Source organism: Brassica napus, chromosome C6 (assembly GCF_020379485.1).
Source record: "Brassica napus cultivar Da-Ae chromosome C6, Da-Ae, whole genome shotgun sequence".
Taxonomy (NCBI): domain Eukaryota; kingdom Viridiplantae; phylum Streptophyta; class Magnoliopsida; order Brassicales; family Brassicaceae; genus Brassica; species Brassica napus.
In genome coordinates this window covers 43,539,768-43,567,070 of record NC_063449.1, presented here as the reverse complement: position 1 = coordinate 43,567,070, position 27,303 = coordinate 43,539,768, and the positions used below count along the sequence as shown (strand labels likewise).

The 27,303-nt window shown below is 35.7% G+C and overlaps 5 protein-coding genes and 1 pseudogene across 8 annotated transcripts; 4 read left to right on the top strand and 2 right to left on the bottom strand.

The window, feature by feature from the left end:
- Positions 1–74: 74 nt before the first annotated feature.
- LOC106401126 (exocyst complex component SEC6) lies at positions 75–7,572 on the bottom strand. 4 transcript variants are annotated; one of them, XM_013841571.3, is made up of 25 exons: positions 7,396–7,572; positions 7,113–7,299; positions 6,826–6,953; positions 6,636–6,726; positions 6,477–6,566; positions 6,314–6,384; positions 6,052–6,144; positions 5,096–5,122; positions 4,645–4,752; positions 4,320–4,455; positions 4,190–4,234; positions 3,751–3,806; positions 3,546–3,654; positions 3,063–3,203; positions 2,780–2,959; positions 2,292–2,375; positions 2,117–2,203; positions 1,922–1,966; positions 1,675–1,753; positions 1,283–1,352; positions 1,110–1,197; positions 936–1,025; positions 734–850; positions 576–638; positions 75–430 (listed from the first exon to the last, which is right to left on the bottom strand). In XM_013841571.3, exons 2-25 carry the CDS (start codon positions 7,239–7,241, stop codon positions 299–301), a joined length of 2,259 nt encoding a protein of 752 aa, XP_013697025.1. In that variant the 5' UTR covers positions 7,242–7,299; positions 7,396–7,572; the 3' UTR covers positions 75–298. The 4 variants fall into 4 exon arrangements, with proteins under 4 accessions (XP_013697025.1, XP_013697026.1, XP_022560755.1 ...); XM_013841572.3 differs by having other exon boundaries at positions 7,113–7,277; positions 7,365–7,566; XM_022705034.2 differs by having other exon boundaries at positions 7,429–7,505.
- Positions 7,573–8,302: 730 nt separating this feature from the next.
- LOC106381075 (uncharacterized aarF domain-containing protein kinase At1g71810, chloroplastic-like) lies at positions 8,303–14,194 on the top strand. Its single transcript, XM_013820935.3, has 20 exons — positions 8,303–8,777; positions 8,863–8,907; positions 9,253–9,291; positions 9,388–9,558; positions 9,680–9,832; positions 10,040–10,075; positions 10,446–10,489; positions 10,675–10,765; positions 10,912–11,062; positions 11,462–11,576; positions 11,657–11,706; positions 11,803–11,881; positions 12,032–12,082; positions 12,302–12,443; positions 12,539–12,583; positions 12,928–13,026; positions 13,107–13,148; positions 13,378–13,554; positions 13,639–13,761; positions 13,896–14,194. The coding sequence occupies exons 1-20, from the start codon at positions 8,433–8,435 to the stop codon at positions 13,998–14,000; spliced, it is 2,103 nt and encodes a 700-aa protein (XP_013676389.1). The 5' UTR covers positions 8,303–8,432; the 3' UTR covers positions 14,001–14,194.
- Positions 14,195–14,353: 159 nt separating this feature from the next.
- Positions 14,354–16,862, top strand: LOC106398809 (annotated as a pseudogene).
- Positions 16,863–18,246: 1,384 nt separating this feature from the next.
- Positions 18,247–21,245, top strand: LOC106400431 (very-long-chain aldehyde decarbonylase GL1-9-like). Its single transcript, XM_013840792.3, has 2 exons — positions 18,247–19,329; positions 19,879–21,245. Exons 1-2 carry the CDS (start codon positions 19,096–19,098, stop codon positions 20,425–20,427), a joined length of 783 nt encoding a protein of 260 aa, XP_013696246.1. The 5' UTR covers positions 18,247–19,095; the 3' UTR covers positions 20,428–21,245.
- On the bottom strand, positions 21,129–23,172 carry LOC106397567 (probable F-actin-capping protein subunit beta). Its single transcript, XM_048761358.1, has 8 exons — positions 22,965–23,172; positions 22,692–22,762; positions 22,375–22,488; positions 22,091–22,173; positions 21,937–22,010; positions 21,690–21,809; positions 21,476–21,571; positions 21,129–21,392 (listed from the first exon to the last, which is right to left on the bottom strand). The coding sequence occupies exons 1-8, from the start codon at positions 23,091–23,093 to the stop codon at positions 21,309–21,311; spliced, it is 771 nt and encodes a 256-aa protein (XP_048617315.1). The 5' UTR covers positions 23,094–23,172; the 3' UTR covers positions 21,129–21,308.
- Positions 23,173–23,649: 477 nt separating this feature from the next.
- Positions 23,650–27,091, top strand: LOC106398808. Its single transcript, XM_013839316.3, has 2 exons — positions 23,650–24,096; positions 26,638–27,091. Exons 1-2 carry the CDS (start codon positions 23,743–23,745, stop codon positions 26,848–26,850), a joined length of 567 nt encoding a protein of 188 aa, XP_013694770.1. The 5' UTR covers positions 23,650–23,742; the 3' UTR covers positions 26,851–27,091.
- Positions 27,092–27,303: the final 212 nt, after the last annotated feature.

Sequence of the window (27,303 nt, the reverse complement as noted above, 5' to 3'; positions counted from 1 at the left end):
GTGCTATTTAATCAAATTTTGAAACAAAACTACATTTGAAGACGTGACAAAACTGCAAAGAAATATAAAACCAATAAAAGAACAAATTCAAGTTCACGATAAATATATGCCGCATAAAGATACCATCCCCATAATAATAATCTAAGTGCAAGTGGCCAACAGACGTTTCAGGCGAGGAAGAGGTAGTAAAACAAAAGCAAAAAAGTACAGCGAGAATCTAAGAGCATAGTAGAATTTACAAAGAAAAAGATATCATGCAAAAAAAAAAAGAAGACGGACGCAAACGCTTAACGTGGTTCTAAGTGAGTTTACGCCAGATAGATCCTTTGGAAGCAGCTAAGCACTTGACTCTCGGGAACACAAAGCCTGTCTTTGGAGGATTACCATCTACCAGAGTGTTCTCATATATTTCTCTGCACTCTTGTACCACCTGTGTTTTTTTCCATTACAATAACCATTTTAATCAACACTTTTTGTTCCTATTCAAATCTCAAGACCGTGATGTATACAATCCGTCTTAGAACCCGTCCTGTCCTAAACTTAACCTGTTCCTAAAAATAGAGTTTGGTGTTTACCTCTTTTGTGTCCTTTCGTGGTATGCCTTCACGCAGTCCAACAAGTTTCTCCACAACCTCGGCCTGCAAATTGATTTATTAGAGCTTATGTAAATTGAAAAGAGATTATTTTTTGCAAAATCAAAAGAGTAGGCTTTTGTTAATTTGATATTATTTACCGGGCAGTCAGGCTGGTGCTCAAGAATGTTCGAGTACACGAGTGTAAATGCATCTAGACTCTCCGCAGATGCAAGTTCTCTCAGATCACTCATTATTCTGAGTCTGCTCTCCACTTTCTGTAACACAAACCCCAGTGGACATCGCTGGTTATGAAGCAGTACTAAATGAAATAAAATTTTCCAGGTTGCTTAACCAACTTACAGATGCACTTATATACTCCCTAAAGAAATCCATGAGAACCTCCTCGTCCAGCCTCATCCGTTCAATAGTTTCTTCCTTGATGTAGTTTTTCTGGAATTATCAACCCCAAGGTTCAGTACATATGTATACTGATGATACATGAAAGGCAAAGACTGAGAGAATAGATGGAGAAACCTGTGTGAGGAGATGATCAACATAAACAACGACTGTTTCTTCCAGGCAAGCTTCGACAAATCTTCTAAATGATCTCTCTTCGACATACCTGCATCACCATTCATAACCAAGCCCTCAGTAGAGTTGTGATTATATAAATTCTGTTACACAAAAGGGTAACACGAAAAACTTACATTTTCACATCTGTGAAATAATCACTAAAAGTTGCCACGAGATACTCGGTAACCTGTCCTTCGCACCATTCTATATAAAGTAAACAGCCAAGGTTAAGAACGAAACCATAGAAGGACCAAGCCAAGAACAAGTGCCAAGTATAAATGTCATCTCGCTGAGAGATAACATGTCCATAATGCTGTTATAGGAGGAAAACAGATAAGAAGTATGAAAGAGCGTGACTTGATTCCTAAATGGTGTGTTACAATTATTTTTTTTTAAACTATTGACATTAAGAAACATATAGAAAATCTAATGCGGATGAAAATAGTCCAAATTTATTAAAAATTAGGGGAAATTAGTAGCAAAAGTAACAAGGTTAAATAGACTAGTCCCACATAATGGTAGATACCTTTCTGGTAAAGCTTGACAAGTAATTCCTGAACTCCTGGATCCTCAAAGATAACACAAACTGTTTGATGCACTGCTTCCTGCGATCAGAAGACCAGGTGTCACTCGTGTAAAATCCAACATAAATATTTTATCTTAACAGATTGGTCAGGTTAATTTTCACTTCCCGGAAACTTCACGGTCAGGCAATACAAACGGAAGAAGTACATTTGAATTACAGACGGGAGAAATAAGAATCTTTAACGCACCTTAGCCACCTCCAAGAAACCTTTGCAAGTGTCTTCAAAATTTACCTGAAAGAAACACAACAGTTTAAAAACATTTTCTTAGCATGCAAAAGAGGGTGATTGCGGGCATGGGCATGATACAGTGGAATCTAACAATTTCGATCAAAATAATATATTGCAAGGAAATCGAGATCAGAAAATGGCAGTTGGGGTTACCTGCTCCGCGTAGTTCTGTGGAAGAGCTTCTAAAGTGCTATTACTCAACTCCATGGCAAGGTCATAGCAGCGAAGGTTGTTGTTTATCTGTTGGAAGTATTACCAAAGATAAACTCATATGAAAAAATAGAAGAGTGGTACTGTGTCATATAAAGAGTCGTATGTTCTGACATACCATAGCGCAAAGCGGTTCCAGACCAATGTCAGAAGCGGGTTCTGCAACTCTCTTCCTTTCAGCTGCTTGGAAATCGATCATAACCTGAAGAATCAAAACGTAGAACATGCATAGGGCTTATGATACATTACCTAAGAAATTTAAAAGGTACAGAAGTTAAACAATAAATGAAGGATAGATTGTTGTAGAAAATTTAAGACCAGCTTAAATGAAGAGGGGAAAAAGTTGAAAGGGGAAAGAAAAAGAAATAAATGGAACTGGACAATAGGGTGAAATATGGAAAATAGCTGGAACTGGTAAAGTATCCAGTATTAACGTTCACAAGAGTCCTAGAAGAACGCAAGAACGATTTGAAATTGCTCAGTATATAGACAATGAAAAGCCTGAGAAGGAAGATGAATAGTCTCCAATTATAACCCATTTCAATTCATAGACACGCAAAGATATTGGGGGAAACCAAAAAATTATTTCCAACTTCTCTGACTTGCCTGAATAATCGCCAACGCAATCCTGTACAACATGACATCGGTGCTATTATCTCTGACAATTTGCACTTGCTCTCCAAGTATTCTGAATAAATCTACAGCAGCCGGTGTGTATAATTTTCCTTCCTCTGTTTTCTTAGGTGGTTGCACCTTATCCGCCTCAAGGATGTTCATGTACCATTTCTGCAACCAGAGACGATTGGCAACTAAAGTTTAAGCAAAAAGACTTAAAAATAACTGTAGGCCTTAAAACCAGCACTAGCTTGTCAAACGTGCATCTCATTACCTTCGTTGTAGCTTGCATTCGTTCAACATATGCATTCATTAGAGGGTCCATTGAACCACTCTCTGAACACACCTGAGCTAGTGAATCATCAACACCAAGTGCAATCAAGTTTTCTTGGTACTCTACCACCCAACCAGTAACCTACAAGGGATCCAAAAGAGAAAGAGGATATACATTACTTTCAATAGGATATCTGATGCACAGAGATGAGATAAAACGAATGAGGCATATTGCACAACATAAACAAGATAAAACAAATGAGGCATATTGCGCAATGTGTTAGGGTATAACTACAAAGGTGGAAACCACAAAATACTACCCCCTAGAAAATTCAATGGTATTCCCTGTAATGTCATGCATGATTGATTAAAAATGTCCTTGGTACTAAGCCAGGAATCACGGAGCAAACACAGGTAAAATATGCAAAGACTGAGCTGCGACACAACATGGAAATAACACTACAAAGAATTAAGCTTAGCACACCTTTAATATCTCAATATTAGTCAGATCGTTTGCCCTGTCACTGAGCAATCTGAGCATATGTATGAATCTCTCGGTATACAGGTTCACCATAAGCTGAAATATCTCATATCTGCCAACAGAAAAGAATTGTTAAGATGATAATTTTTACTGGGGTGAAGTAATCACCATTGTAGAGGATAAAAAAGAAGTTGATACAGGAAAAAACCTTGGAGGAAAACAAGGAGCCACATAGTCATAAATATCTCCAAGTTCTTCTCCAATCTAGTTGTCAAACACAACAGCAAGAGAGTGAAAACCCAGTTAAATTACAAACAAAAATGGTCAATGATAACAGAAGAAAACGAGGTTGACATCAATCATTATAACCGTGGAAAAAAAGGTTAAACTGGGGAATAACGTCTACGGAACAGGAACATCAGTATAAAATTGGCAGGTCTATGTGGAACAACAATACAATAACATACTAGATCATCAACCATATTCATAAAATACAAAAGAAGACGACTTTTAACTAATTCAGCTACTAAAGGAGATCTACTGAAACACCTAGCAGAAACAAAAATAGTTCAGAAACAATTCAATGAACTTCAGAAATACACAATGAAGAAGAAGAGTATGCAAGCATAGGAATCAGTTGCACAAACCATTCTAGCTTCCTCCAAAGCAGCTTTCAGATCTTCAAATACAAGCTGGTCAATAATTCAGCGTTAGCATGACCTCACAGAACATATTAATTTAGCCACCAAATGATAATTTTCAAAAAGAAAGTCCCACCGTCAAAAGCCTGTTGAATCGATCTTCGACTGACTTTCGAATCTGCTCGTAGCATTTGTCCTTGTAGCCTTTCCCTTGGACCTTTAACTTCTGTTGTGCGAGACCCTTTGACGAAGCTGACGTTGTAGTAGATTTCCTGGATTAAACACACACACAAAAAAGTGGCACAAGTGATTATGGGAAATTTCAACAAACTACTATTGCTTTTCAGGAGACTAGATGTCTAGATCAGTGCATCACTTATCTTGGTTATATGCACAGTGAATAAGTGAGAGATTCTGAGACAACAGATCAAGAAGAAAATAAACAAAAAGTTATCACTTACTTGCCAGGCCTCCGAGGATTTGCTACAGATGCCATCACACCTTCTCCCTCAGCCTCCGCTGCTTCTTCAGCCAGTTGTTGGTCAAGAATTTCTTGCATCTCAACAACCCTTTGAAAGAAGAGATCATTGTAAGTTAGTACCAGCATATGACATCATCCCATGTTTAGAGGACTTCAAATGCCAGCATTTAATCCACAGTATTGCAATGTATGTTGCATGAGATTAGAAAGACAGAGTTTGCTTGTCCAAAACATGTTGTCATAACTTCACTATCCTGTTTACCAATTTGAACTGATCTAGGTACTAAATACTAATCATCAGAAATTATTTGTCCATAATCTTCCTTGCATATTCAATTAGATTTGCTTGCAACAAATTTACTGAAAAGTAAAAATATTGGTAACATATGCAATAGACAAAGATGAAGGATGTCGATGGAGGGGAATCATACCTCAAAGCACGAACCAGCGTTTGTGGACTGTGGAACAAAAAAATACATCAGTAACAAGAGTGAAGTAACTAATAAGTAATTTTGAGAAAACCCAAAAATATGTAACACTTGATATCTTAGCAGAGTTAAGAGTTTGACAGCGATGAACTACTTGTATCAACAAGGTACAAATTTCAAATGTGGACTTACGCCCAATATAAAACAGAGAGCAGAGTAGAGCAATGCATAAACTATGTCTTGTCATATATAAATGTAGGTCTGGGCATTCAGATACCTTGGTTTTTCGGACTTCGGTTCTATTTTGTAACACCTCCTAGGTTCTATTCTAGTAAATTTACAAGTACGGATCAGATTCAAATATAACACATTGGATCAGTTCGGATATACTCGAAGTAACCATATATTGTTCGGATTCGGGTTATATTGGATCAGTTCGGATATATCCAAAATAAAATCTAAAATTTAAAAGTAAAACATAAGAAATATATAAACTAAAGGTATTTATTTAAATTTTAAATACTTATTATTAGATATCATATCAAAATAAATATGAAATTGAATATTTGAAGTACATATTTATGTTTCAAATATTTATATTATATATTAATTTAGACATTCGGATCGGTTTCTTTGGATATCTTTTTGGTTTTTCGGGTTACGTGTTCGGATTCGGTTAATAAAACTTGGGGTTCAGATATGTTTTGTAACACCTTACAAGACCCATTCGAGTATTTATGTAAGGTTCGGGTATTTCAGTTCGGATTTCGGATTTCGGATTTTGTACCGCATAACGTCCCTCTCGTCTATTGACATTGCTTTTTCCTTGCATTTAGCCTCATTCTTAACAAATACCAGCAAGGACGATAAATTATAAATATAAATCAGGCTTAGATCTGAACAAAATTTGATTAGGCGGAGAGGTTTCTAGCATCAGAGCCTATATTTACTGAAAATACCTTTCTTTAGAAAGTTTGTAAAAGTTGGAAACATGACCCCATAGTGTCTTCTCGAATGTTTCCCATGTTCTATCAACGTCTTCAAAATACTCCCTGAATTCATCAAAAGAAATACAGAAATTGGTGTGCGTGATAATGCAAAAAAGATATCATCATTGCCAACTATCAAAAGAACCACAGTTCCATGCACTACTTCATTTACATTAGCATAGGGACCTAGTTTCCTCATGTAATTAAGTAAGAGGGTGGAGTAAATACAAACCTTAGTCTCCCAACCTCCTCTCCCGCAGCTGCTAAGGCAAATCTCCGTTTACCATCAAGTGCAGTTAGTCTCTATAGACGAACAAAAAGAATATTATGTCTTACACCTGACATTCACTTTCTCAGAAAATGCCAGGAATGCACAGGAAGAGAACTCAAGCTACCTCGTAAGTGTTAACAATTTCTTTATCATCACTCAGAGACTCGCGAGCAGCAGCAGCTTCAACAGAAATCGACATCATACCTTCTACATCCTAGAAAACGACAACCGTAAGTTACAAGGACAACACTGAACCAGAAGCGTTTTGAGCAATGTATCTTACCTTTAGAGTTTTGTTTAGATTGTTCCTGGCGTTACTCAGCAGCTTTATCTGGTCATGATTGTCAATTAAAGTTTGGCATTCCTGACAAAGCCTATGGCACAATAAGCAGTGAAATTAGAGGAAGAGAAGAGGAGAAAACTGAAAAGTGAAAACTTAGCTTCTTAAATATCTCGCCAAGCTAAAAACATACTTGTCTATAGAGATGAAGTTATCACGCAGTTCATAGATTGTTTTCTCAGATGAGGAAAGCGACTCCAATCCAGCTTCAGCTTGTTCAACCTGCTCAGCCACCATGGTACTAAGCTGTGCATCGTTCGCCTGAGGAAAAACAGCAAAGTAATCACCAGTAAGGTCATTTACATATAGGGAACCTAACGATTCAAACCTAGAATCACTCATAAATAATTGATACTCGGTGCAATCGATATTTCTAAAGGCAATTCAGTTCCGATAGCAATTGAAATCAAGAAGGCAAACCTGTTGACGCGCGATGTAATCGGCTTTGATTGCAGAAATAGATTGCAAAAGCTCAGGTAAGGGCAAGAGCTTGGCCACTTCACGCACAGCCGCCTCCTTAGCTTCCACACCGAGATCCTCGACCATCATCTTCGCTTTAGATCACCTTACTTAGCAACTCCGATCCTAAATTGAAGACCTTACTTATCTGAAAGAAATATTGAAGATCCCAATGCAGAAGAAAATCAAGAGATCTGAAACAGAAAAGGTCACTTGAGCCAATTCGAAGAGCCAAAGCGTTTACTTCGTCGTTCCGAAACGCTGAACATTTCCTCACCTCGACGGCTGCTGTGGATTTGTTTTTTTTCTTTTTCTTCTCTCTTTCGCAAACGCTAACGCTGATCCGGTGAGCAAAACGCATATATACCCCCACCCATGGTCGGTCTATAAACGTGTGTGTTTTTTTATTTTCTATGGTTATAATTATCCCATGCATTTAAAAATATATATATTATTTCATAAGATAAAATTTTATTAATAGATTGTTAACAATTATTGTATTTTGAAAACAAAATGTTTATAATTTTCCACATAAATAAGAAAATATTTATTTTTATTTTTGATAAAAACACCATTAGTTATTTATATTTATAAACACACTTCAACCAATAACAAAAAAAAAAATCATATGGTATAAGACTATAAAATTTATATTAAAAAATATATAAGTTGAAAAAAAATCTATAAAATAGTAATATTGAAAAGATAATTTTTCTAAGATATCATTTTTTAAGTTTTTTTCACAAAAATAATTTTCAATGAGCAAAATAACCAAAAAAAAATTGTTTAAAGAGTAAAAATACATTTATACCATATGATTAATTAATCTATAATCAGAGTTTAAAAGTGGGATTTGGAAGATAATGTTTGAAATTTAAAAAAATAAAAATAAATATTAAAATTTTTAAAATTTAAAAGAGACTATTTTGTTTATTTTCTTTATTGAAGGTTATTTTTGTAGCAAAAACATAAAAAAATGTTATTCGAGAGATTTCTCTATTAAAAATGAAAAGCATTAAAATCAAGGTTTTAATATGTATAAAATAATTATTAATATGTGGATACTAATTATTTTTTTTTTTTGATTAAATACACTGGTGCCATTTGTGTGACGCAGAAAATTCGGACAATCCTAGTAAATGTATAAAGAATGTGAACGAGAAAAAAAAAACAAGAGATAATAAAGAGTGGACGAAACAAATAATAATCGTCGTCAACAAAATAACCGTACAATTTCAAAATCGGCGAAGTGAGGATAGTCTTTTTTGGTTTCTGGGAGAGATGATTCTCCTCCCTGCTCCTCCAATCATCTCTTTTCCCGCCAATCCCACTCTACTGCTATCTTCGCCACCGTATTGGCCTCGGCGAATAGACAACTCCGCCGTCGTCTCCGCCGCCTCCAGAGAGGCAGATAGCTTCACGAGTAAATCCGGTTATCTGTTCAACCTCAGCGCCGATGAGGCTGATTCTTTGTCGGAGTACAATTTTCCGAGGATCGATGCGATGTATAAGAAGAAGCCTCTGATTCTGCTCCGCCGGTTGGCTCAGATTGGGACTACGTTTGGTTTCTGGTTTGGTCTTCGCTTGGCCGATGAGGCTCTCGATCGCTCTGAGCAAATGTTCAAGGTATGCTAAATGTGATGATGGTCTTTGATGTTTTCTCTTGATGGTTTTGTTCCCATGCATCGTTTTCACGATTGGTTCTGATTAGGTACGAGCGGCGGAGCTTAGGAAGTTACTGGTGGAGCTAGGTCCGGTATGGTTTCTCTCCTTCTCTCCGATTTGGTAACAGTTTTTTAATCATTAATTGGGAATAATTAAGCTGCTAAATAGTTAAATATGCAGAATGAAAAACTGTGGAATGTTTTTTTTTATGATTAGATAAATTTTGGATTGTATAAATTTTACTGGGTGACGGAATATAAATCACACAAAACAAATTTTCAAAATATTATACATATATATTAAAATACTTGTGGAAGGAAATAAATCATACAAAACAAAATTTCAAAATATTTTATACATTAAACCAATCAAAGCCTTAACTTACAGATGCCGTTGAGGTTCAATATCACATTATTTTCTCTTGTCTTGTTTTCAGGCGTATGTCAAAATAGCTCAGGCTGTTTCTTCTCGTCCCGTAAGTTGCTCCTTCTATATTCTTCAAGCTTTAATATAACATTGTTCGCACTATATTTCTTGTGCTATTAAGATATAATTTTTGAATCGTTGATAGGATTTGATACCGCCTATATACTTGGATGAACTCTCTCTGCTACAAGATCAAATAACTCCGTTTTCAACCGAAGTTGCTTTCAATATGATAGAGGATGAACTTGGTCTTTCTATAGATGAGCTTTTCTCTGAGATTTCTCCAGAGCCTGTAGCTGCAGCCTCCCTTGGACAGGTACACTGAAATCATGTTATTCAGGGTCTAAACCTTATCCTAGTACTAGTTTCTTATTCCCAAATTTATGTATGAGAACTTCACTTATTATGTTGGATCCAACCTTTGGTCTACGTGTCAGGTATATCAAGCTAGGCTCCGTAGAAGTGGAGAGGTTGTTGCTGTTAAAGTGCAGCGTCCTGGTGTACGAGCTGCTATTGCTTTGGACACACTAATTCTGCGATACTTAGCGGGTTTGATTAAAAAGGCTGGGAGATTCAACTCAGACCTCCAGGTGACGTAAAACTTTTGAAATTTTGGCCCTTCCTCTGAACTGATTATCAAGCGTTTTCTTTCAACATTACTTCGCTTTTTGAACTTAGCTATGCAGAAGAACATTTAAAATGTGTTGAGACGTAGTCTAATATTCATTTCAGACGATTCTAGTAGAAGTGTACTGTTAAACCGGGTCCAATGCTGAAGTGTGAAATTTCATTTGCAGGCAGTTGTTGATGAATGGGCAACAAGTCTTTTTAAGGTAAATGATTCACATTTACCACAAGTCATGTTTTGCGTAGACATTTTTATTCGGACTAGTAGAGTATATTTTGCTTAAAATAAAACTGATAAGTTCTTGAAGCTTCTCTTCTCCCCCATTGAGGAAAGAGACACTGTTTTCTATTTGTGCAATCCTACCTTCTGTTCCGTAGAAAATGAAATTTGACGCTCTAAGTTGATACTGGAAAAAGATAAACTCCATTTCTAGCTATCATGTGAGTAATGGATAGATGCAAACAATTTTTATATAGTGGCTTGAAAGATCTTTTTGATGGACTAGTTGTTGCATTTAAAAATTTCTTGTTTCTTAGAGCTTTATATTGAATACAGGTAAATCACATTGAATGCAGGAGATGGATTACTTGAAAGAAGCCCAAAACGGAATAAAATTTAGGTAAAGCCTGCTAAGGTTTGAGTCTCACCTGCCTTGTTTGATCGCCCACTTATGATATGGCTATGACGAGTCCATTGTATTCTCATTAGAAATTATTGATCTGAGGCTCTGAGCTATGGATCATGTGGTTTGTTTTTCGCTTAACCGTGGTACTTGCTCATCTGATGGTTAAAAATATTGAATAGGAAGTTGTATGGTAGCATCAAGGATGTCCTGGTTCCAAAGATGTACACAGAGTACAGTACCAGCAAAGTTCTTGTAATGGAGTGGGTGGAGGTATGCAGTTAACGTTGGAAATAAAGAATCAGTTTTCTGGTTTGCGTCAAAGAGTTGTATATTTCTTATGGCTTTCCTCAGTCAAAGGGAATTTTATATTTCCGAAGCACAGAATAGTTTCATGTACTCTACTTTCTGTATTGCAGGGTCAGAAGCTTGCTGAAGTTAATGATCTTTATTTAGTTGAGGTTGGCGTATACTGTTCGTTTAATCAACTTCTGGAGTATGGATTTTATCATGCCGATCCCCACCCTGGGAATTTTCTTCGCACATACGATGGCCAACTTGCATACTTAGGTATTCCTCAATCTCAATACTAACTTTTTGTGTTATCATGCTGCATTCCATGGCCCAGATTATATTGTTGGTGTATAGTTGTTTCTTTGCTCAAAGAAAAGAGACTAGTCGATGATGCTCTGGTGGTAGATTCCACCTGTGTTTCAGCTAATCTATTTGATCATACAGTTAATTAACCAGAAACATGTACCACCTATGTGACTTTTTACTAGGTGGTTTTTCTGTTTTTCAATATAATACCGCTGAGCAAAAAGTGGGGACTTCTACTACCTCTCTGGATATCTTATTTACTGTATATATGCGTGGGGTTTATTTCTACAAAGTAAAGACATATTTTATTGTCCTGAGAAGTAACTTTAATTTATAACTGATTGAAATTTTCGTTTGTTTTGCTTCCAGATTTTGGTATGATGGGGGACTTCAGGCCAGAACTACGTGATGGATTCATGGAAGCGTGTCTTCATCTTGTCAATCGTGACTTCAAATCGCTGGCTAAAGACTTTGTAACTCTGGGGTACTCTGGTCATTAGTGTCCATTTGAATCTTAACTTTGAATGTTGACATTTCCTAATCTTATCTACACAACTTCTATAGGCTTCTTCCACCGACAGCTGAGAAGGGCGCTGTGACAAAGGCTTTAACAGGTTTGTTCTGGTGCTTTCGGTTTGGGAAAAAGAGTGTATTATGAAGCTACATGTCTGTATTAAACTTTATGTTGCGTAAATGTCTTCTCTCTACAGACGTTTTTCAAGACGCAATTGCCAGAGGGGTTCGCAATATAAGCTTTGGTGACCTGTCTGGCGACTTAGGAAAAACTATGTAGTAACACTTATACTTAAACTAACACATACTATAAAATTTTATTATTTTTTATCAATATACCTCGGGCATTGGGACATTTGCAAGAACTCTACTTGCATATGTTACGTTTACTTATTAGATGCTGATATTCATTTGTCAAACTCTCAGGTACCAATTCAAATTCAGAATACCGCCCTATTTTTCCCTCGTTATTCGCAGGTACTATATATATTCGTTCTATTGTAATCCCTCCGTTTTACTGGTATTATGGACATTCTTGTTTTGCGATGTTGAGAGTTCTTAACTTTCTAAGAGATATTGCAGAAGATTGTAGGTCCAACTGGTCTATGCGTTATATGATTAATTTAAAATTTTATCCTACTTTTACTCTCAACCACGGCTTATATGTGATTGGTATTTTTCTGTCTACTGAAACAGCCTTGCTGTTTTGGAGGGCATTGCCATTGGTATTAACCCAAACTACAAGGTATTGGGCAGTACATACCCTTGGATTGCTAGGAAAATCCTAACTGACAGCTCTCCCCAGCTGAAAACTTCTCTTCAGTCTCTTTTGTACGAGGTACTAAACTATCTTGTCTAGTTAAACTGAACATCCTCGTTTTGCACTCTGTTTCTTTCTGAACGTGCCCTCCTTTATATATGTGCCTTGTCCAGGATGGTGTTTTCCGAATTGACCGTCTTGAGTCTTTGGTTACCGAGGTGAGACTGGATTTAATCCCCCTTCGTTGTTTGTCTTTTTCTTTCACATTCGTGCGTAAGTTTCTTTATCCGTGCTGCTGAGCTTGTGTCTTTGGTTTGGGGTTGTGCGTATTTGGGTAAACTTGATGTGGGCTATTTAGTGTTCAGTGACAAATTAGTCAGTAGACAGCTGAATAATTATACAACTAGAACCAAAGACTGTGAAATCTGCATATGATGATTTGGATGAAAACTATAGAAAAGATGTCCTACTCTTGAGAAAGTCTATGGAAGTGTTTCAGGGTTTAGCTCCTTGCAGAACAAAGAATAACATTTGGTTTCTAATCATTATCTTCTTTCCTCAGTCTCTTAGGACAGAGACGGCATTGGTTCAGAAACCGGTGGAAGGCACAGACTCTAAGATCGTCATGAAGCAAATACTTGCTTTTACTTTCACAGAACAGGTATATATAAGCTGTAGTTCTTATACTCTACTAATTCTAAAATAGTGTTACAACTACTTAAATCTTGAAATATGGAACAGGGTTCTTTCGTAAGAGAAATCCTTCTTCGAGAGTTCGCTAAGGTGAGCATTTTAAATGTTTATCAGCAGTCGGATAGAAAGAAAAAACATTTTAATTGAAGATTAGTCCAAAAACTAACTGGCTTGACAAACATATATTGAACCCAAATAACTAAGAAATTATTTATCTTTATTTGAAAATTATCGAAATCCCTTGCCTTAGTTATTTTACCTGAAGTGTCACTCTCTTTGTTGATCAAAAGTATTGGTTTTTATTAATGTTATTCGACAGGGTCTTGATGCATTTGGATTGGCAACGTTGGACTCTTTCACATCTGTTGCTTCAACGAGTATTATGCCATTTTCTGGTTCAAGGCCATTCAACTCTTTGACAGAAGAAGACATGACAAACCTAATAACCTTTTACCGACTCATATCGTTGTTCTCAGGGAGGCGGGGATCTGAAACGGTAAGAAATTCATCTTTTTCTTCTGCTTTCTGTAAATGAAGTAAGATCAAATCATTTCTTATGTTCGCACCATCAATCCTGCAGCAAGTACAAGCTGTTAGTAAATATGGTGAGGCACGACTCACGCCTCTAGACGAAGCATCACTTGTCATGAATCAGCTTCCATCAGCTGAAGAGATGCTCCCGATTCTCTCCATCTTACCCGAGGTAACGTCTCTGCATAACAACACATCACCAAACACTTTGAAAGTGTTTTGACTAATCCCTATATTTTTATTTGGTTATAATTCGAGTTAGTTGTCCTGACTTCTTTTTTTTGGATGTTGAAATGAACGTTGCAGCTTCCACAAGAGTCGCAACAACGGTTGCTTCAGTTGCCAGGAGACTTGGTTGGAAGATTGGTGTCTCGGGCTTTCGCAAGAACCATTCGTAGGATGTTTCTTTGATGTCCGATTACAAAAAACGCTTAAAACATTGAAAAGACTTCTTACTTCATACATATACATGGGTTATATGATTCAACAGAGTACTGTAGTATTTTGTATAATCTCCATTGCCTCAGGAGCTGTATTTATTATTATGAGAATCATGTTCAATATTTTGTCCAGTCAAATTTGGTCGTAATTATTGTCTTTATCTATCTTTTGAGGCCATACCTACCTGTAATTAAGTATTACTCCCTCCGTTTTCTAATATAAGTCGTTTTAGAATTGTGCACACAGATTAAGAAAATCATTAATTTCTTATATTTTCTAAACAAAAACATCATTAATTATTTACCTAACCACAAATTAACCAATAATAAAATAGAAGGTATATTATTATTGGTCATATAACATTAACTGTTATTAAATCTTACATAGAAAACCGAAAACGACATATAATTTGAAACATAAAAATTTCTCTAAAACGACTTATATTAAAAAACGGAGGGAGTATTATGTTTCTTGCACAACTGTATTTACTTGAATTTGTCAAAATTCCTCCAGTAAAATATTTCGTATGATAATTCAGACGACCGATTCAACTATATTTTCAAAATTTTGACTCGAATGAATCATAAGTTAACTTGCTGGTGCAAACTACCGGGCATATACCACTAGTATATACATATTATTTACGATTACTTGTCCAGAAACATTCAAAACAAACCAAAAAAGGCTTATACAGAGCTCCATCTTTACAATTATTTGAAGTGCTTGAGGGGAATAATTAAGAGAATGATGGTGTGGGAAGGGTACGTGAGTGATGAGACGATGGGCACTATAGCTCCCATTATTGTCTATTGGGTTTACGCTGGAGTTAACCAGTTTATTAGCCCTTCTTTAGATAAATACCGGCTTCACAGCCTTGATGAAGAGCATGAAAAAAACGTAATACCGATCATCACAGTGGTCAAAGGAGTCTTGCTTCAACAGCTTCTCCAAATCTTAAATCACCCAATTCGGATTCCTTGTGAGTCAATACTATTTATATGCATTTTAACAAAATGATATTTGCATTAGCTAGTAAAAAAAAACGGGATTAATACGAAATCGCGTTTTGGGATTGATAAACTTATATAAGAGATTTATATGCAGAAGACATTAAACCGAATACACACTTCGCATAGTTTAATAATGAATGTGATTCGGTATGATTTGGACACGTTCACTATAGTCGGGAAGAAATTAACCACTTGACATCGTTTAAATTTCATTTCGATAGATTTTTTGAATTCTTATTTTCCCTAATATTATGTTATTCTAACAATAATCATCAGCAGTTGTAATTTATAACTTTGTTTTGCAATATCTCATATATATATATAAACAATTAAAAATACTACGTGAATAGTCAACTATGTTTATGAAGAATTGCATATATTTGTTTAAAAAGATGAAAAAAGTGTCCATAATTATTGACTAACCAAACTGGTTTGGTATGCTAGGAGCACAACCGGGTCATAAACTAATAGATGCAAATGATCCTGTACATAAGATTCACATCCTGACTTAATATTGCATCCAAACAAGGCTTTGACGTGTCTCAGGACCTCAAGGCATATAATGTAATTACTAGATTCTCTTTGACGTGTCTCAGGACCTCAAGGCATATAATGTAATTACTAGATTCTGACCCGCCCTTAAAAATGACGGGTATATTTTTTGTTTTACATCTTTTTAGGTTTTTTCAATTGGTAATTTAAATATAGGTCTAATGACATAAAGCATAATAAATAATATTCTAAATAATGATAAAGATAAAAAAAATAATAGTTGGACCATACTTTTATCAATGGGTCACACTGCTATTTTAATAGAATAGATAACAGTTGATGATGGTGATTTTTAATGTAATTATAATGTAATTATAACAGTTATTTGCTCAAAAAAAAAAAGATGGTGATTTTTTGTTCTATGTAGATAACTTCCTATGTAGAGGAAACCTCAAGGCCAACGGTCCAACCCTCAGTACCAATCCAGATCCTTCAGATATTAATAGCCATGTTCATATTCGACACGTGTCAGTACTTCGTCCACCGTTACATGCACCACAACAATTTCCTCTATCGCCACGTCCACTCGCACCACCACCGCCTCGTCGTCCCTAACGCCGTCGGGGCTCTCTACAACCATCCGGTGGAAGTCATATCCGACATGCTCGGGGGAGCCGCTGCGTTCTTTGCGTCAGGGATGACGCCCAGAACTAGCGTTTGGTTCTTCTGCCTCGTCACCGTCAAGACCGTAGTAGACGATCACTGCGGTCTTCGGATTTCGGGGAACTTGTTCCACGTTCTGTTCAAGAATAACGGCGCTTATCACGATATTCACCACCAGGTTAACGGCGTTAAGTATAACTACTCGCAACCGTTTTTCACGTTTTGGGATAGAGTTATGGGGACTTACATGCCGTATCACGTCATGAAGCGGCCCAGAGGAGGGTTCGATGTTAGGATGATGAAGAAAGGTTCATAGTTATTATACATATAATTGAATTAATTTGCATGTAATTAGGGTTTCTCGTCTGATAATTAGCGTTACTTTCTTTTCGGTAACATGTCAAAAGCTACCATTGATAATAGTGTCAGTTATTCTATAGCTTTGGAGAAGTTAAAAGTATTTCCAAAAGAGATATCTACGACCTTAAGAAAACGCATTGTTCTGTTGCATATCTGTGGAACAAGACGGTCACATGATGATAATTGTGAAGCTAGCTAGATACAACACGTTGACAAAAAAAAGGCATTAAGTTATTCCTTATATATTAAAAGATAAACATTATAATAAATGCATTAACACTATAATAGATATGTGGCAGCTTCACAATGATTTGATGATAAATATATCACACTATATTTATAAATATGTTCACACTATGTAATTTGTGTTTTTTTTAATATAAAACTCACATATATGGTTCCAATAAAACTTTAGATTTTTCGGTTCGAATAAAAATAGGTAACGAATCAAAAGCCAAACTATATATTTTATTTTTATTGTTTACGGATAAAGTTGAGCAAAATATTCATAAATTTTGATTCGATTCGTTATCCGTTTTGATTTGAACCAAAAAAACTGGATATCCGTAACTCTACGAAACCAATCAAATAGTACTAAAATACAATATCAAAAAAAGCAAATCACAAATACAAATATTTTTAGGAACATATATCTAATTCGATCTGTTATATGTGTAAAGAATTATATATATACATTATATATATTATACTTTATATCATTTTTACAATATTTTTATGAATTAAATTTATTATATTATGTACCAGAACTTAAAAAGTTAAATAATGTTTTATTTTTGTAACAAAATGTTATTATTAAAATTTTCAATTATTTTTAAATTTTATTTTATTTACGGATCAAATCGGATATTCCTTAAAATTCTAAAACATTTCGGATATCCGAGTCACCGAATATCTAGGTGGCTAAAGATCGAATCGACACGAATGCTTCCAAATGCCCAGATATTCGATCTGTGCCCACCCCTATTTACCGATACAATTTTATTTTCTTTATATGAAAAAATGACTGATGTTAAGGTTTTTCTATTTTAAATTAGTTTTAATTTTATCTCTCATGTATTATTTTGAACAAAAATGTCATTTAATATTAGTTAACAATATCTTTATATATTTGTCAACTATTTTTATATATTTTTTACATACACATACATGTGCACCTTGACGTGAACACCTTGTAACTAAGTATTCACCACAACTGAAGTATCTAATTTTTTTGAGAGTTGAAATATTTTTTCTTAATTCTTCTTTCACTACCGACCAAATTGTAGTGAAATGATTTGTCTTAATAATTTTTTTTTCTTTTTCTTAAACTATTATCTGTTTAGAAACTATAATATGAAACTATTGGTTCGACATGACGACTATCTAAAATTCATAACATGAAAATAAACAAATAATATTAATTTTTGGTTTTTACAGAAAAAAAAACCAAAAAAATCAAAAATTTTAACCGAATAAACTAAAATTAATATTAATTTAAAATAATAGTTATATTTTAGAAGATTAAAACCAAAAAAAAAAGCTTAAAACCGAACCAATATCCAGATTAAACAGATTTAATGTATTTTTATTAAAAATAACGAAACTAATAATCACATCCCGCGTACCTAGTTATTATATTATTTAATGTTATATCTGAATATAATTAATTTAAAGAAAATCTATAAGTTATTACAAATTTTATCCAAAATATAAATTAATCAACATTAAATGCATTGTTGATCCATGTCATAATTAGTCATGTCACAATTGTTAATATATCAAAAACAAATTGTACAGAAAACATCTAAGCAAAATTTGAAAAACCACTTTTCAACTAATGCTATGAGATTCTTACCATTGATAACAGAAGTTTTAGTGTGGAACTTTTAATAATTTTAATAACTTATTAAAAAAATTTAAAAAATCGATGCAAATTTCAAAATTAAAACACTAAAAAAAATTTAATACCTGTTTGATGCAAGCTTTAAAATTTAAATATTTATGTATTTTATAGTGTACATCGTTATATTTTTATATATTAGTGTGAATATCTATTAAATGAGATTTCTTACTCATGTGATTTTATGATTGTTTGTATCTTGTTGTGACAAAATATTTAAGCAATTAATTACACAATATAACATATACGATTTTTTTTTAAATTTATATGGTTAATGTGATTGTTTAATTTATTTTAACAATATAAAATTAAATAAAAATGATTAAGGATACAAAATTGTTCTCAAATCTTTATTATTAAAATCATTAATTGTTATAGATATATTTTAATTACACTATGAAATTAATGTGTCTTTTATTTAAATAAAGAAGGAAAAATATTAAATTTATAGTTTGAGATTTACGTAAAAGCATTTTAGTGATGACATGTATATTATGGTCAATAAACTTTCAACAATAAAAATGTTGTTAATGCTCCTCGAATAATATATAATGGTCAATAAACTTTCAACAACAAAAACAAGTTTCCTCGAAACTCCACTTTTACAATTATTTGAAGTACTTTGTGGTGGTATAATAGAATGGTGGTATGGGAAGAGTATGTGAGTGATGAGACGATGGGCACTATAGCTCCCATTATTGTCTATTGGATTTACGCTGGAGTTAACCAGTTTCTTAGCCCTTCTTTAGATAAGTACCGGCTTCACACCCTTGATGAAGAGAATGAAAAAAACGTAATACCGATCACCACAGTGGTCAAAGGAGTCTTGCTTCAACAGCTTCTCCAAATCTTAATTACCCAACTTGGATTCTTTGTGAGTCAATACTATTTATATGCATTTCAAGAAAATGATATTTGCATTATGCAGTTAATATTTTTTCGGGATTAATATGAAATTACGCCGTTTTGGAGTTCGTAAACTTTGATGTTGTGATAGATTTATGTGGAAGCGTACTAAATTGAAAACACACCTTAGTTATTATGTTTAGCAATGAACATGATTCAGTATGATCTAAAAACTGTCACAAGAAAAAAATCACAGAAAAAAATCAACAAATGACAAGTACTTTTTCAATTGAGATTTTTCGAACCTTTTTCTCTTTCGAGAATGCTCTTTAAAGTTATGTTATGCCTGCAATTCATTATGCAAAGTTATATACGTTCAATAAATTAAAAGTCATAGCTGTTTGTTAAGGGGATATGAGAATAATTTCCATAGCTAGTGATTAACCAAACCGGTTTATATGATGTAAAACAAACCGATGATAAACTAATAGATGCAAATAATTGCATTAAAACAAGGCTTTGATGTAGCTCAGGACCTCAACCATTGGTCATAATTGATTTTTTTTGTTCTTTGTAGATTACTTCCTATACAGAGGAAACCTCAAGGCCAACGGTCCAACCCTCAGTACTAATCCAGATCCTTCAGATATTAATAGCCATGTTCATATTCGACACATGTCAGTACTTCGTCCACCGCTACATGCACCACAACAAGTTCCTCTACCGCCACGTCCACTCGCACCACCACCGCCTCGTGGTCCCTTACGCGGTCGGGGCTCTCTACAACCATCCGGTGGAAGTCATATCCGACATGCTCGGTGGAGCCGCTGCGTTTTTTGGGTCAGGGATGACGCCGAGAACTAGCGTTTGGCTCTTCTGCCTCATCACCGTCAAGGCCGTAGATGATCACAGCGGTCTACGGCTTCCGGGGAACTTGTTCCACGTTCTGTTCAAGAATAACGGCGCTTATCACGACGTTCACCACCAGGTTAACGGCGTTAAGTATAACTACTCGCAGCCGTTTTTCACGTTCTGGGACAGAGTTATGGGGACTTACATGCCGTACAACGTCATGAAACGGCCCGGAGGAGGGCTCGAGGTTAGGATGATGAAGAAACGTTCATAATTATATGCTCCCTTGTTTCAGTTTAATTGGTTTGAGTAAAACATTCCGTTTCAAAATCAATGTTGTTTAAAATTTATATGCAAAATTTATTAACAAAATTTTTCATTTTATTTTTCTATTTTTTTATATATGGTGTATATGCATCTTAACGATAAACCTAACGTTGGCTAAAATAAAATGGAGTATATACAGATAACTAGATAAATCTTGATATTAATTTCCATGTAACTAGCTTTACTCATCTGATAATTAACGTTACTCATCAGATAGTCATTTTTAAGTTTTGTCATAAAAATAGTCCTAAAAAAATGACCAAAATAGCCTCCTCTTTTGTTTAGAAAATTTTTATTTTTATTTTTTATTTTTAAAAATTTAAAACACTATCCCCAAAACTCCACCAATTAACTCTAAACCTAACTCTAAACTAGTTAACCCTAGAATAAATTTTTTACCTTTTAATAAAATTTATTTTGGTCATTTTTTTTTAAAAAACTATTTTTGTGACAAAAACTCAAAAAGACTATCTTATAAAATTTTTCTTAGCTTACTTTTCATTCAATAACGTATGTCAAAATCTACCATTGATAATAGTGTCAGTTATTCTGTAGCTTTGGAGAAGTTAAAAGTATTTCCAAAAGAGATATCTACGACCTTAAAAAACGCATTGGTCTGTTGCATATCTATGGAACAAGACGGTCACATGATGATAATTGTGAAGCTAGCCAAGAGACAACACGTGACAAAGTAAGTAAGACGCATTCATTCACACAAGATTAACTCAAGACACTTGGAGAAACGTTTAAAATCAGACGGGCAAACAAAAAAAAAGTGGGTGATATGAAATGTTATTACATAAAAGATTTGATGAGGAGATGGGAGCATCAGGAGTCGGGTAATCTCATCTGTACGATCTCAGCAGGTGGACGCAGCGTACAAACCATCTCTCTCGTCTTCCCAAAGTAAACCTGCGTTTTTCACCAAACAACTCTCAATCTTGAGAACCACGCATCATTGTTTTTATAGATTCTGATTTGTGAGATCCTATAACCTGATCAAGTGAGTTTCTAAGTTTGCCTTCCAATTCTTCGATCATTCTCCCCATATTGCACAAATGCCCCTCTGCTACAGCGAGCTCCATTTTCATCTGATTTCACCAGTATCAGAGACAAAGATGTTATTGTTTTAGAGAAATATTGAGTATGTCTACTAGGATCTTTATCTGCAAAAGGCATGGACGGAGTTATGTAGAAGCTAAAGCTTACTTGTCTTCTAATTGATCCGGATAGGCCGAATTTGCCAGAGGGTTCGTCATCGGTGGTGAGAGAGAGCATAATAGTACTTGTTAAGCAATAGTGTGCCATTTCCTCCTCCTCTGGACCAACCTAGATTGAGAGAACCTTAAGTGTGTTAGAAGCTAAATATAAAGTAATTAAAGAGCTGCTTGGGGTTGCAGTTGTGACACAAAGATACACATGATGATGTATGTATTGACAATGTTAAGAGTCTCACCTGAATAACATGTATGGCGTCCCAAGCTCCTTCTTCCAGGCATCCTCTCCTACCATGACCTGACTTTGACCCATCTTCAACAGATAAAAAAGCAGAACGGCTCAGGTCAAAGAGTAGCCTTTGGTGTGATCGAAACTCGACAGAAAGATGATACCTTTCTTGATAAGGAAACATGCCACAAAGCCTTCATTATCATCCTCCCACATGTAGACTGAGGATATACCTCCTTCATAATACCTGTAAGAGAAAGAAAAAAAATGATTAAAACAGGCATATTGTTTTATAAGCACGAGAAAATGTGATTCATCTTCTCAACAGAAGAGAGTGAACGAGTGGACAACCCTTTTACAGATTAGATGCTAAATATATGTATCCATTTTTAAGATAACTCAAATCGCTTATCAAGTTGAACAAACGAGGTAGGTGAAAGAACCTCACTGGTCACGATAGATAGCAAAGATGTCGTTGGCTTCAACTTCGAGCTTTCTCAATTCTGATGATGGGTAGAGAGCATCCTCTAGCGGAGGATGGTACTTATTTGACCACGGTGACCTGCAAAATGTCAAAAAGATTAAAAGAAACAATTTAACTATGAACAAAGATGTAACTTAGGGTCCCTAGTTATATTCATAATAGCTCTCATCCTATATAACTTATTTCTTTCTAACATGATTCCGACCACCGAACCAAAGCCAACCGAACATCATTAAAGTATGTAATAAAAAAACATCTAGCAAAAAAAAAAAAGAGAGTACCTGTAGGAATCTGCATCTCTATTGTACTCACACAAGATGAAATCTTTCCTACTTTCAGCATCACGTAACACCTGTTACAGTACATGTAATACTATTCTCCGTCATTAAAGATTACAAAGAACTAACATTTATACAAAAGGAATCAACTTTAAGTTTCATATCGATTAACTAGGAATAGAGCAATTCTATTTAGACCAGAAGGACCAATAAATAAACACGACTCAGGCAGAAGAATAAAAATGACATTTTGAATCTAGACAAAGAGAGAGTTACCTGGAGAGGGAGATCGACTTGAGAGAGGAGATCGGAAGAATGCTGAGGCAGGAGGCTGAGAAGTGCTGATAGAGCTGTTTCCGATTGCTTCGGCGGCATTCTTCTGAGAAGCCCCAAAGCTGCTTCCATTTTTTTTTTCAACCTCTGTCGCCGGAGAAATCAATCTCTCCGATGGATGTATAAAAGGAAGATAACCGCATAAAACCAATGGTCTAACGGGCCATCGTTATCCTTTAATAACCATTAAGGCCCATTATACGGCCCAAACCGGCGTTGTTAGAGTATTCGTTCCCTTTTTAGATAAACCAATCGTCTAACAGGCCGTCTTTATTCTTTAACAACCTTTCAGACCCATTATAAGGCTCAACCTCTATATTTAGGCCATAAATGAGGCTCAAAATCTAGATTACTGATACCAAAACGGCGTCGTGGTGAACACTAGTAATTGTTTTTGCTTTCTTTTTTTGAGAAAGGAAAAAAAAAAAAAAAAAAAAAAAAAAAAAAGGAAGCAAAAACAATTACTAGTGTTTTTGCTTTCTTCCTTCGATAACCTTTGTGTCACGCACGTACCATGCGACAACAACAAAGTCGCACATACTTTAGCGCACGTTGATACGAATCTATGGTTTCTTACTGGTACTTATATGGATACAGCTTTATGTATTGTTCCTCTGTTGGAACAGGATGCTGTAAACATTTCAAATTCATATATAATCATATAATCATAAGCATTTTAGACGAACCCGCAAATCGTTAATTAATCACGTCAATAGTAACGATGCAGGAAGCTGAAGAGACTGCTCCGTTGCACGACGATTCTCAACCTGGAGGTGAAACGAGATCGCAATCCTCCGCCACGACGAAGGTGCCGGAGGTGGAGATCCATCTGTTTCTGACTGATAGAGGTATGAATCCGATCGATGTTTTCAAGTGGACTCTCGGAGGTAAGGAGCAGGGTCAGCTCGAGGTTCGACCTATTCTTTATAAATATGGATTAAAAAAAATCTTCGCTTTCACCGTTGACGAAGCTCGAGGCTTCTGCGTCCCCATCCGATTTAACCCTCAGGAGTACGGCCGGTCTCTGCTGACGTACGAAGATGGTACCGTCGTTCACATCATAGCTGAACCTAAGGTAATCATCTCTCTCTCTCTCTCTAAGTCTTTTCGATTTTGACCAAATTAACTGATTTCTTGAATGAGTTATATGAAATTTTGGTTATAGATTCCATAGTAATGTAGAGTATATATATTGATCAAGTCCTAGGAACTCACACGTTATTGAATGTGCCATGTGCAATGCTTCACAGTGTTACTTGTTTGTTATTTTTATCTTGCCTCGTGAGGTTATAGCTCAACGTCTTGTCGCCGTTGCATATTTTTATTAATTTAAATATTTACTTTATAGTATTACTAAAAATTGAAATATATTGTAAATTTTAAATTTTTGTCTTCTTTATGTATATAAAGTTACATTTAAAAATATAATTAACTTTTTAAAAAGACATTTCAATTTTCACTAATATTAATAAAAATAATAATTTAAATTAATAATATTTTTTGTAACACATACGATTATATTAAATCTAAAGCGAGTTTAAACGATTACATCCGGAGCTATGCTCAACTGTGACAAGATAAGAACCGGAGGGATCCTCGATGGTTTGATGAACATCATAAAACAGAATATTAAAACAAGTGATAACAAAGCAAAGCGAGTGAGTCTTGCTCGTCCATTGGAGAACCATATGGGAAGCATGAGATGTATCCCTGAATAGGTTACTACCACGAGCATGAAGTAGTCGGTACCGACGTTGATTAGACCAAACGGCAAAGTTTGGAAGGAGGTGGAACAAGCATGAATAGTTCTAGCTCCCACATCAAGGTTCCAAGAAGAGACTAGGTGAATCTCAACAGAACCAGAGAGTATAAAAGTCCTAGATTTGAAGCTGACGAACAAATAGAATGGACCTTGCAACCGAATAGCGCCAGTGACAAAATCAGAGCTAATGAAAACTCTACTGACCTGTGATGGATGTACAAATAATTGCAATTTAAGCACAACATCACGGTTTTGGGCTAGGTGAACCCTTTGCACTGAGACGCGACGGTGGACTGTGGACATACATGATGCTTTGGAGGAGGAATGATGGCTCAAGTTTATAACAATTGGCAAGTTTAAGCTTCATAAATGGTTTTCATTCTGTCAGTTGAGTACCAACAGCTCTCAGAAGGGATTGGGGTGACGGAGGCGATGCGGCGGAGGTGAGGCGAGGCGATGCTCTTGACGATCAACCATGAGAGAATGCGAACTGAGATCCAGCTGAGAACGTGCACTCCGATATTACCGTATCGGGATCCATAGCTCTCATGAAGACCTGAGCTAAACTGAAGACCCATTGCAACACTTTGAAAACTCATATCAAGAGATCTGTCGAGGTTAAACTGTCTGAGAGAATACATGACCAGCGGTTTGCAGAGATGAGATGGCGACGAGACGGGATGGAGGGGAGGAGACGCTTTAGGTACGCATAAACCCTCAGATCTGAAGAGTCCATGCTCGAGGTAAGTGGATCTGGTGGTTCTGCTTTCACGGAGAGGAGCGGCGTCGAGGGGTAAAGTATGATGGACATTGACGGTGGTGAGAAGAGGAGACTCTGGCTGAGACTCAAGCGTTGGCTTTGTGGTTTCATCGAGGTGAGCAGATCAAGTATGAAGAGCTTTAGCACTTCTACTCTCTTTTAGGGGGTGAGCGGTAACAAGGAGATGAACCGGGGAGGAGGTGGTGAGCCAGCTAGAGACAGGGGAGGAGGCGGTGAAGCGGAGAGAACCAGGGGAGGAGGAGAAAACCCAAAGGGGAGTAAGAAAGGTGGTGACGAGAGGAACCGACGGAACAGGACCGTTGGAGACGACAGAGACACGGTTCTAGCAACTGAAGATGATGAAAACGGAGGACCAGAGCAGAGCAGAGCAAGCGATGGAGAGGATGACCTGACGCCGGCGGCCAAATGCCTTACTGGCGTCGAGGAAGACAGCGTGCGATGTTGCTTCGGGAATCGGGCCTCGGAGAGAAAACCGTAGATTTTTTCTTTTTAACATATATCATCTATTTATTTTCCAATTTTTTTAAATTAATAACATTGTTTGAAAAAACAACTTAATTTTAAATTTGACGGTCAATATATATATATATGATTTTGAGAGTTTATGTAGTATTTATTAAAACAATATTATTTGGCTAACACATTTCATGGTCTATATATAATATTTTTAAATTTTTGCTTAGTTCAATATAGAATATGCGTTGATATAGAGTTCATGAATGAAAAAATACTATACGTAAAATTTATGTAACTTTTTAAAACTTTTATTTAGTTTAGTATAGAACATATACGATGCGTAAAATTCATGTTGAAATATGTCTTTTTCCTCTCATAGAAGCATAACTGTAGCTCATAGATTGTCATTTCTGATGTAGAAACTAGAAAGGGTGACACGGTACATGGAACTCGTTGGAGTTAACAAAAGCTTTGAATATATGCTTATAAAATTTTTCTTAAAAAAAACGTTAATAACATGCAGCTTTAACCACACGGAAGGTTCTAATAAGTTGCAATTGATAACTGAGTGATTCATCTAATGACATGATTTCTTTTGAATACTTCTTTGTTTCCAGAATCGTGTGATCGAAGCCATCCAAAAATCAGTGATTGGAGCCGTGTTTGCTTGGCTGTTAAATACGTTTCTAGTGAGGCGCCCTCCAGCGTGGATCAAGAACAACTTTTCCATTACGGACTTGCCTCTGTGGGCGGTCGTGTGCATATTCATAGTACTCATGCTAGTAAGGATGAATCGCATAGACATTTACAGGAAGCTTGGGTGGTTATAATATCACAGTTCCTAACACTCGTCTGGCTTGAAATGTGGCTTGTCTTAACCCAACAAGTTCCCTTCCTTTGTTAACCACTCTTCGTTGCTTTGATAATTCCCCGTGCGCCAATAAGCTTGCTTTCAAAACCAAGAGAGAGCAATCATTTTATCGTATTTGCATCTTGTTGAACTTGATATAAAGCTTTGATCCAAAAACTTATTTTCTTTTCACCTTGGTTAGAGCATCAAAATAAAGCCAATCCAACAAGTTATGTATGTTGAGAAAAAAGACACTAGCACGAGTGAAGTATTATTCTCTCTATAGAATAAAACAGAACAAAAAAGGTCCCTATAGGAATGTGCATCTCTGTTGTACTCGCACAAGATGAAATATTTCCTACTACTTAACACATGTTTACTACTCTCCGTCATTAAAGACTATAAAGAACTTACATTTATCTCACCCATGAAA

Bases quoted from the DNA above. Each gene is read 5' to 3' on its own strand.
- LOC106401126 (XM_013841571.3), bottom strand. From the start codon at position 7,241: ATGATGGTCGAGGATCTCGGTGTGGAAGCTAAGGAGGCGGCTGTGCGT. The intron at 6,727-6,825 runs GTATGTTTTTAG...ATTGTGCCATAG, and splicing joins AACTTCATCTCTATAGACAA to GCTTTGTCAGGAATGCCAAA. The intron at 6,385-6,476 runs GTAGCTTGAGTT...GTTCGTCTATAG, and splicing joins AAATTGTTAACACTTACGAG to AGACTAACTGCACTTGATGG.
- LOC106381075 (XM_013820935.3), top strand. From the start codon at position 8,433: ATGATTCTCCTCCCTGCTCCTCCAATCATCTCTTTTCCCGCCAATCCC. The intron at 11,063-11,461 runs GTATTCCTCAAT...TTTTGCTTCCAG, and splicing joins TGGCCAACTTGCATACTTAG to ATTTTGGTATGATGGGGGAC. The intron at 11,707-11,802 runs GTTTGTTCTGGT...TTCTCTCTACAG, and splicing joins TGTGACAAAGGCTTTAACAG to ACGTTTTTCAAGACGCAATT.
- LOC106400431 (XM_013840792.3), top strand. From the start codon at position 19,096: ATGGTGGTATGGGAAGAGTATGTGAGTGATGAGACGATGGGCACTATA. The intron at 19,330-19,878 runs GTGAGTCAATAC...TGTTCTTTGTAG, and splicing joins TTACCCAACTTGGATTCTTT to ATTACTTCCTATACAGAGGA.
- LOC106397567 (XM_048761358.1), bottom strand. From the start codon at position 23,093: ATGGAAGCAGCTTTGGGGCTTCTCAGAAGAATGCCGCCGAAGCAATCG. The intron at 22,174-22,374 runs GTGAGGTTCTTT...TTTCTCTTACAG, and splicing joins TTTGCTATCTATCGTGACCA to GTATTATGAAGGAGGTATAT. The intron at 22,011-22,090 runs GTATCATCTTTC...TATCTGTTGAAG, and splicing joins ATGTTTCCTTATCAAGAAAG to ATGGGTCAAAGTCAGGTCAT.
- LOC106398808 (XM_013839316.3), top strand. From the start codon at position 23,743: ATGCAGGAAGCTGAAGAGACTGCTCCGTTGCACGACGATTCTCAACCT. The intron at 24,097-26,637 runs GTAATCATCTCT...CTTTGTTTCCAG, and splicing joins ACATCATAGCTGAACCTAAG to AATCGTGTGATCGAAGCCAT.